This window comes from Medicago truncatula, chromosome 4, assembly GCF_003473485.1.
Source record: "Medicago truncatula cultivar Jemalong A17 chromosome 4, MtrunA17r5.0-ANR, whole genome shotgun sequence".
Classification (NCBI taxonomy): Eukaryota; Viridiplantae; Streptophyta; class Magnoliopsida; order Fabales; family Fabaceae; genus Medicago; species Medicago truncatula.
In genome coordinates, this window is record NC_053045.1 from 54967729 (window position 1) to 54977125 (window position 9397).

Consider the following 9397-nt stretch of genomic DNA (forward strand, 5'->3'; position numbering starts at 1 on the left):
ACTTCCTAATCTAATGCAAAGACGCCATCAAATACTGGGACGCCATCAAATACTGTTTCTGTATAAGCCTACTACAAAAGGATTTGATAACTGTTAAACTTGTGTTGTTGTTAAACCATAGGTGGGGTTGAAGGTGGATTCTATTGGAAATTTGCAGTCTACCACATAACAACTACCCCATATAGCCTTGCTTCCCCTGGATATGTTCCCTTCAATAATGCATAGGAATCACGTAAAGATGGGGAAAAAAAGACTAGATAGAACAAAACGTGTAAATATGCACTATTTACCCAACTTTCCCACCATTTCTATTAATAACAAGAGAAACAGTAGCAATAAATTTTTATCCACATCTTTTAAGCAATGTATAGATGTAGAATCCCAAGTGAAAACCGTTGGAAGATTACCAGGGAAAGGAAAGAGACATTAATGTCCCCCACAATAGGTCTTTCAACTGGTATATAAAGCCTCACAACATAAGCATCAAACTCACATCCTAGTTTACAAACCATTCTTAAACTACTACAGAAATATCAAACAGTTATTGTGTGTATTCTTCTCTTATTCACAACTCTTCTTCAAAGGTAAATTTCTTGTATCTATCTTTGTCATTCACATCTTAAAATTTTCTTCTCTGTGGATGCTATATGTAACTTTCATGCAGAGCCCTCCAATAAGTAAATAACATTGCTATGCTTTCATGACAGAGCATTCTGTCATCCAAAACTATATTTACTTGTGCAAATAACTTAATGGATCTCTTTGCATGTCTTTTGATATAAGCTGGGATCATAACTCATAACTTATAAAAGAATATTTGATTATGGGACATTGAAGGAATTTTAAGTAGCACATCCAGGTTTCGAATTCTGAAAACTAACATAACCAACAACTAACATACTAACATTTGCCTATAAAAAAAAATAATGAATTGAATTTATAACTTATAAAAGAAAAATTGATAATATTCTCCATTGTGCCAATTCTAGGCTACATACACAGGGAATTGAATCAGAGTTTTTTTATCTAGCTGCATTGAAACCTAAATATCTTGAAATTTACCACTTCACATGTTTCCACAATGAACAGGAAAATGAGCTGGTCTGGAGGAGATTGGATGTGTGGTGCTTGCGAGCACATAAATTTCAAGAAGAGAGAAGCATGCCAAAATTGTGGATACCCAAAGTATGGAGGCCCTGACCCATCGACCTATAGATATAACAGGACTGAAACGTTGGCAGGGGACTGGTTTTGCACTTCTATGAACTGTGGAGCTCACAACTATGCAAGCCGATCAAACTGCTATAGATGTGGTGCATTTAAAGATCCTTATTCTTCTGGATATGGGGGTAACATGGTGGGTTCTGGAGGATATGGATCAGATTGTAGTTCTCCCCCAGGATGGAAAAGTGGAGACTGGATTTGCCCTAGGTTAGTTCACATTATCTTCATATAGTTTGAGTACTGATAGAACTTTGTGGTTTGTTATGCATGTACATGCATTTTATCACAATCTCAATCCTCTAAAAGTGTTTTTCTCAGCTGCATTTGATTAAAAAAAGAGATTGCATTCAATTGCAATTTTTATGTCAGTTGACATAAAAGGTGAACAGTGTAATTTAGTACAAGTAATTCATATACTCACAAAAGCTGCATTTCCATGCATTGAAAGTGCAATCTCCTTTTCTTCCTCCGAGAGAAGGATAGGATTATAATCGGCCCTTGCAAAGTAACATATAGTGATGATAAGAACAAAGAGTGCAGTAATTTTTGCAGGACAAAGCCATAAAATGATTAAGATTAAGATTAAGAATAAGGACCATATTGATAATTACAAAACAGACAGTGGTTGTTTTTTCCAAAAATAATAATGATGATGATAATACAGACGGTGGTCAACATAAACAAGTTCAGTTGATGATAATAACTTGTATCCAATTCTTCCCTAATTTGAATATCTTTGTTTTATGTACTTTTTTATGTGATAAAGCAGAATTGGCTGTGGAATCCATAATTATGCAAGCAGGACAGAGTGCTACAAATGCAAAATGCCAAGGGATTATGGTGAGAAAAGTTTACTCTTTGGACGTATCATCTGTCTTGTTTTTTAAATATTGTCAAGCTGTTCTTTAGAGATAGTTATATATCATTGGTTCTAATACAATCATTACTATTGTTTGTTTCAGGTGGTGCAGACTGAATGTAAAAGAATTTCAGAAGACTTGCAGTATCACTAATATCTCTCAACATCTTTCTCCTCCAAACGAAAACCCTATTTAGCTTTCCCTACATCAAGCCCTAGATAAATTACGATGAATGCCATCTGTTAGAATCATAGCAATGTTTTGTCATTAGGAAGTAATGAAGGATATCAAGCAGCTATTGTTTCTTGCTAAATGTACTAACGAGAAGGTTAAGAAATGAAATCCACGTATATTTTTCGAATTCATTACTGAGATAATTTAGCTTTTAAATTACGTTATTGGTTGCCAAACTTTCACTTGTTAAGAAATGAATACTTGCCTCTGTGTTTATCACACACGCAGCAGGAACAGCCCGACTGTGTGCTGGTAGGGAACATCTATTTTATTCAGTTGTTTCAGTTAGGGAGGTCTAAACATTGTTTTGCATATTTGACAAATTAGGAAGATAATTTAGACACGTGTCATGGGCCGCCCTGATCACTAGATTCGACAATACTATAATTACTAGGGAAATCAAAGTAAGTTCATATTCAGAGTAACTAAGTGGGCAGTTTAATTCAGAATCCAGCTTAACTATTAAGCATATAATCTCTGATTCTGAGCATAATATATATGTTAGAACCTAATGCAATATAACAGTAGAGATGCTACAAGTGCATATTCTATATAATTGTTTTCACTAATTAATTCATTGTGGCGCATGAGCACCGTCATGATTCGTTGTTATGCTCCAAATTGGGAAAGGATTCTAAATTTCAAATCATGCAACAAAGCTTCATTATCTTTCATGATTAGCTTAATATAAACTTTGGAAAGTCAAAAAGCATATATATGTTCTTTGTGAAGGTGCCCTATTAGGCTATTACTACTTAGCTTTCAAAATATTCTGGACTTTCTTTAAGCTACCTTTTTATTTATATGCTGTGAGGATGTTAATAAGAGAGGACCCATCTTTTAGTAAAATAGTTCCCTCAGCATATTACAGGGAGGGTTCCAAAGAGCTGGACCAACTATCACATGCATAGCTTTTCCTTTCTGGATATCCTCATCTAGGAAAAAGATAAAGTGGATAACAACTTAATTAAGCACTTACGCATAAGTTATTTCTACACAAAAGATAAAATAAAGTCAAATCATTTTCATACAATCTATAAGCTGTTTTTATAACCTATCATGGGGAGTTTTTGAAAGTAAGCTGAAAACAACTTACCTAACATGTCATAAGCTCTCTCAAACAGTTTCACAAGTGCTTATGTGAATAGATAAGTTCAAATAAGTCAATCCAAGACCAAACAGGGCCTAAGGAAATAAATGATACCATTTAACTATATCCCAAGATTTACAAACAATGACATTAGGTACCCTATCATGTTTAGAGCGGGTTGGAATCCTTTGAATTTCTCGAAAGAAATGAAAGTTTCTATTGTTAATGTTTAGAGTGTATAAAGGTCCATTTATATACAATGCAAGGTTTGGATACACATGTTAACTTGCAGCTTATAGCATAAACACTTATGATATAAGTGCTTATGAATAAGATATTTCTATTATACAAATAAATAAGGTAAAATTATATTCCTATAAGCTATAAGCCGTTTTCATAAGCTTTCTTAAAAATTATGGAAATAAACCGAAAATATAAAGCTCGGAAAAAGAAGGGTGAAACAGAGAGTGGATAAATTATAGATAGTATGTTTACCTTGAATATATGCAAGAGAGTGATTCATTGGTCACACAGAAGCAACTATGATCACTGTTCCTGGTGACCGGCGACCACGTCCGGTAGCGTTTCCCGGACAGTTGAGTTCAGACTTCAGTGTGATACAAACAAGGCGAAAAGTGGCAGCGCGTGCATTCTGTTGTTTTGAATTTCGTAGAGATGTTCAGTTGATGGGCCTCTTCAAAACGAGGAGGATTGCACTTCTCCCATCTATTATTTTTGTTCATTCCCGTCCTACGCGAGTTAATTTACGCTCGATTATTTGATGGGAATGAACAAAAATAGATTGGATAATGGAAATTATCTAATATCTGTGTAGTACGATACAATATAGGATATGCAAAATTTTAAAATTTACGAAACGATTTTGTTAAGATATGTTAACAAAATATTTGAAAAAAAACATTGATTACTCTTTATTATTGTTATTATTATATAATTGTAAAATTACAATTTACAAAAAATAATACGTGATCAAAATAAAAAATGTAAATTTTTTCGTATAAATCATATTATATTTTCATTTATATTTTATGATATCAATTATAAATATTTGGTAAAATATTTAATTTTAAAAAATATTTGTATATGTGTGTCGATTATAAGTATTTGGTAAAATATTTTTTAAAATTAAAGTAATTAATTAAAATGAGATTATTGACAAGTTATTAGTGATCGGAGTTTGAACCCCAAATCTTACGTATATTATATATTGTCTATATAAGCTCACAAAGATACAAGTTATTTGGTTGGTTATTGCTACCATTAGTGCAATAATGGTAGAAATAATCACACGCCTCACTATATCTTTCTGTTGTAACCATTATTGTCTTCCTCCATGTGTAACAAAATGCTACACAACATTTATCCAAATGTGCCAAGAATCCACATAATAAGCATAAGCCTCTTAATTGTTCATTTAACAATCTTCCATTTTACCCACCTTGCCTCACATTATCTCCTTTCGTAGTCGTTATATATTTTCCTTTTTTGGACTTGACACTCGTATATGTCTTCCACGGACCAAAGTTAATGCTTGAATGATACTATCAAAACAAACCAACAAAGTTCTCCATAGGCCGACCTACGACTTTTGTCATATAAGGTCACAAATATATACCTAAAAACTTAAATGAAATAACAAATTCCAAATCCCAGCCATCATGTCCATTCATTATGTGTGTATGGATATATGTTTTCTATTAGAAACCTACTTGCCAGCGCCAACTCAGTTTTGCATGCATTTACACTTCCTCCTTCATTAGAGAACACGAGACATCAAACAACTCCTATAATTTTAGATGAACTCTCAAGGATGAGAGAAAACCAAACTCTTATAACTCATAAAACTTAAAAAGTCCTTTCATGGGAGGATTTATTATCGAACAAATTTCGAAATCCTTTAATGTGAGAAGTACAACAAATTACTTACTTCCTCCTACAAAATATGATTAAATTACTAACGGAAAACATCTTCATTTTGAAATTGACAACTTTGCATAGTAAAATTTTGAAACTACATCAATAGTCTAGTAAATAATGTTATCGACGTTATCGACATGTGATTATTATGAAGTTACAAATTGCAGCTTTTACTTGGACGCGCAACGAAAACCTTGCCGCATAAACAAACACACTATTCGTGTGTATTTGAAAAACACCAAAATCATATTGAACCAAAAACTACGCATTATAGCTTCTGAAAAATAAGGTGTAAGAGTTATAAATTCACAATGGTTGTTGCCGACCACTCAACCAAGGTTTTGCAACTCGAGAGTTTACCTCAACTCGTTTTGTCTAGGTAAATTCGATTCGAGAACTCTGACGAGTTTACCTAAAATTAAAATTACAGAAAATTTACTATATGCAAGACATATATAAGCTAATATAATATTGTAAATAGGTCAACAATACAAAATATGACTTAATTACAAAGGCAAATTATATCAAACTACCATAATAAAACATTATACTCAACTTAGCATCAAAATACAAAGATTAACACACAAAATCATAAGTTTCATAAGTCTCTAAGTTTAAGTCATCCATAAAATCATCCAAAAAAGCAAGTTTCACAAGTTCTTAAAGTTGTTAATAAAACTATCTAAAAAATAAACTAGTTAATTTCTTCAAAAAGGTCAACAAACACTACCACCGCAACCCTAACCGACGTCGAAATCTGAATTTCTACCGTCGGAATCGCAACCCTAACTAGTATGTGCTCCCCTGTTCATGGTTTGAGAACTCAGAAAAGAAAAAAAAAAAAAAAAAAACGTTTCACTTCAGAAACAACGTGTTACTGTAAAAGTAACTATTCAGTAAACGTTTCAGTCTTTGGACTTGTAGAAAATGATTTTGGTTTTGAAAAAAATGGACCCAAAAAAAGAGCCAATTTTCATTTTTTTTTAGATGTAAACTCGTAAAACTCAATAAACTCGATGTCAAACCTTTCGATTTTACCAGAAATCGAATTTACTTCATAGTTAACACAATTTTAGTACCTAAACACGTAAACTCGGAAAATTAACACTTGATTTGCGGAACATTGCACTCAACCAAACACAAACTTAATTAACCCATTTATAAAATATGATAGAAAATAAAAACTCTTCCTTAATCGTACCCAAAGACAACATGAAAGGATAGTGTAATAGTTGTGGCTAGGGTTTTGACTTGGTGGTCCCAACTAAAAAACCTTAAACCTCGTCACTGCCTCACTAGTCACTACATACTCCAATTTTGTCTCTTTCTTTATAAACACCGGCGGTGAACGTGAACCCATGAAAAAAAATACCTCAAACCTTAAACTTTGATCATCCCATGAATTTTTTCTACCAATATTCTCATCTTGGTCTTCCAAATTTCTTGTGTTTTTAGTTCCCCCAAATGTCACTCATTTCGTAACAAAATATTTTTCCTTTGACAACAACCATGGTTTTTCCTGACAATATTCCAACCTCTAAGATGTCACCGCCGCAATTTGCTACATCAAACAACGATATCGTTGAAGTGAGACCTCGATTTCCAATGAAAAATGAAAACTTTGAACAACATTCAACATTGTATCAACCCCATTCCCTCAAAAGGGCAAGAATTTCTGATAACAATCGTTCCAATGCATTGATATGCCTTCCTCCAAAGATGGTTCTGCCTCCATCAAACAGAGCAACCCACATTTTCTACAAGACTCGAATCTGTACTAAGTTCAGGTTTGGTACTTGTAGAAACGGTAAAGATTGCAACTTTGCTCATGGGGTTGAAGAACTAAGACAGCCACCAGGAAATTGGCTGGAGCTAGTTAGTCCTTGCAACGACGAACAGAAGCAGCTGAGAAATTGGGAGGAAGATCAAAAATTCATTCACAAGATGAAGCTATGCAGGATGTATTCCAATGGTGAGAAATGTTTCTTTGGTAGTAAGTGTAATTTTCGTCATGAGGATCCTGCTAAGTCTAGGGATCATTCTTGGAAGTCAGGAGAGTGTTCTTCTATAAGCATTGGGACTATTGGTTCTTCAAAATCATTTGGGGATGGCATTAGGGCTGTGAACAAGCCAGCTAGGGGCACTTATTGGAAGAATAATATGTGTTTCCGTTGGCAGCATCAAGGGAGCTGTCCCTTTGGGGAGGACTGTCACTTTTCTCATGGAGAAGCAGGTAATAATAACTCATCTTTGTGTTGATTTCCCTTTTCCCTTTTTTGATTATTGGTCTTGGTTTTATCAAACATAATTCTGTTTTACTGTTTTTTGTTTTGTTCAATCATAGAAAATATGTTTTCTGATTTTCTTGTTATATGATGTACAAATTATAGTGGTTGAATGTATGTTATTTTCATTGCTGCGTATTTTGTTTTGTTATTTTGTTCATACAATAAATGCTGCTTCAGTTTAAAACAGTGTTGTCAAATATCAGCGTTCAAATGGCAGATTTGTAGCAAGCGCCATGGCCAATTTGTGAAGGATGGCGACGCCATGGTGTTTTATGGTGGCTTTAAATTGCACATTTGGTTTTCCACCATCCATCATCGTTAACACTGGTTTAAAATTAATTTACCACTTGTCTGTATGATTAGTGATTACTTTATCTGTGTTCAAATTTCTGTGGTAGCAGAACATTGATATAGGAAATTTTGACAGCTGCTATGTTTATATGACGGATTTCAGTTGGTCATCGTAATCCACCATCTGCTACTGATAACACTCCTTTTTCTAATGTTTACATATCAGTGTTGTTAAATGGCAGTGCCAAGGTAGAATAGTGTGGCAGATTTTTGACATCCGCTATAAGCAATTTGTAAATGGATGTCTGCCACAGCGTCACCATAGGCCACAATGGTGTGTTTATATGTTGTATTTTTGGCCTTTCATTATATTTCACCATCCTCCATGGACAATACCGTCACTGTGTTACATATAACTTGAATGAAGTTCTGTATTTTCCTGTCAACCCCATTAGGAATTTCTATTTGATTGAAATGTCTAGATTTCATAAATTAAAATAGTTAATCATCTCAATTTTATAATGGATGGTTGAAAGTTTGTGTTTGTTACTTGACTGAAATTTTAATAGTTTGGAGTAATCTTCTGTTAAGCATGGGTTCTCTTCGTAACCTTTCAGGGGCCGTACTCCATACTCGTACCAAATATTCGTTAGGTCCTCGTGGTTACACAAGTAGGTACCAAAATTGCTTTTCAGATATAAAAAAAAGTTGGATAGTACTCTACTTTGGTATGTGTCGATGGATACTCTACTTTTCATATATGGTTAACGCAGCTGCAGTGTTAGAGACTAAAAAACCTTAACGTCTCTGCAACATTTGTGGTCACTGTCCTTTATATATATATATTGGGTGTGATTACTTGTATTTACATATTGTGAACAAAGAATTCAAGATGATTGTAACAATTTAAACTGTTTGGTTTCCATGTATCGTATTCTGACTCATTCAAGCTGCAGTTGCAATAGCAAATTCAACAAAAGCTATCAATCCAACTTCACGAAAAGCCTTAACAGGTTCTGGCAATGATGCATATGCACCTACCACCTTCCCTGCAAGACTTGTGGCAAAGGAAGAGGAGCAGGCTAAGAAGATGCATTTACTTTGGTTGAAATTAAACAAGATCAATCGTGTTTATGGTGATTGGATTGATGATTCACTTCTTGTTCTTCCCAACCTGCCAAGTGCAGTGGAGAACTGAGTTGAGTTTTGTGCTCTTGGAAACACCCTTCATCTGGATAAGGATTCTACTCCACAGACAGAATTTTGGAAACATGGTCATTGGTGATGGTGATCAGTTCATAGATTTATTTGTTATTGCCTCTTTTTTCCCTTTTTCTATTTTACTGTTAATTGGTACAGTTTTTTGGTCGGAGAGGTGTGCATTTGTCGGTTAATGAGGGGTGTTTTGATGGATTCAGAAACTTTTTGTGGGATTCTAGTTTGGATTCACATCGGTCAAATTTCTGAACCAA

The 9397-nt window shown here is 34.1% G+C and overlaps 2 protein-coding genes and 1 long non-coding RNA gene across 5 annotated transcripts; 2 read left to right on the plus strand and 1 right to left on the minus strand.

The window, feature by feature from the left end:
- Positions 1-340: 340 nt before the first annotated feature.
- Positions 341-2445, plus strand: LOC11444927 (zinc finger Ran-binding domain-containing protein 2). 2 transcript variants are annotated; one of them, XM_024781756.2, is made up of 4 exons: positions 341-584; positions 1090-1431; positions 1991-2064; positions 2187-2445. In XM_024781756.2, the coding sequence occupies exons 2-4, from the start codon at positions 1094-1096 to the stop codon at positions 2198-2200; spliced, it is 426 nt and encodes a 141-aa protein (XP_024637524.1). In that variant the 5' UTR covers positions 341-584; positions 1090-1093; the 3' UTR covers positions 2201-2445. The 2 variants fall into 2 exon arrangements, with proteins under 2 accessions (XP_024637524.1, XP_003609267.2); XM_003609219.4 differs by having other exon boundaries at positions 350-584; positions 1994-2064.
- On the minus strand, positions 916-4116 carry LOC112421178 (uncharacterized). Of its 2 annotated transcripts, XR_005645627.1 has the most exons (3): positions 3904-4115; positions 3111-3253; positions 916-1721 (listed from the first exon to the last, which is right to left on the minus strand). It is a non-coding gene; the product is annotated as an uncharacterized lncRNA (long non-coding RNA). The 2 variants fall into 2 exon arrangements; XR_003011307.2 differs by lacking the exon at positions 3111-3253 and having other exon boundaries at positions 3904-4116.
- A 2595-nt stretch (positions 4117-6711) lies between these two features.
- LOC11444414 (zinc finger CCCH domain-containing protein 39) lies at positions 6712-9123 on the plus strand. The gene is made up of 2 exons (XM_024780790.2): positions 6712-7579; positions 8876-9123. Exons 1-2 carry the CDS (start codon positions 6856-6858, stop codon positions 9121-9123), a joined length of 972 nt encoding a protein of 323 aa, XP_024636558.1. The 5' UTR covers positions 6712-6855.
- The last annotated feature ends 274 nt before the right edge of the window (positions 9124-9397 follow it).

What these genes read in the sequence shown, in the direction of transcription:
- LOC11444927 (XM_024781756.2), top strand. Translation starts at nt 1,094, where the DNA reads ATGAGCTGGTCTGGAGGAGATTGGATGTGTGGTGCTTGCGAGCACATA. An exon ending in GGAGACTGGATTTGCCCTAG is followed by an intron (nt 1,432 to 1,990) that starts GTTAGTTCACAT and finishes TATGTGATAAAG; the next exon opens with CAGAATTGGCTGTGGAATCC.
- LOC11444414 (XM_024780790.2), top strand. Translation starts at nt 6,856, where the DNA reads ATGGTTTTTCCTGACAATATTCCAACCTCTAAGATGTCACCGCCGCAA. An exon ending in CTTTTCTCATGGAGAAGCAG is followed by an intron (nt 7,580 to 8,875) that starts GTAATAATAACT and finishes GACTCATTCAAG; the next exon opens with CTGCAGTTGCAATAGCAAAT.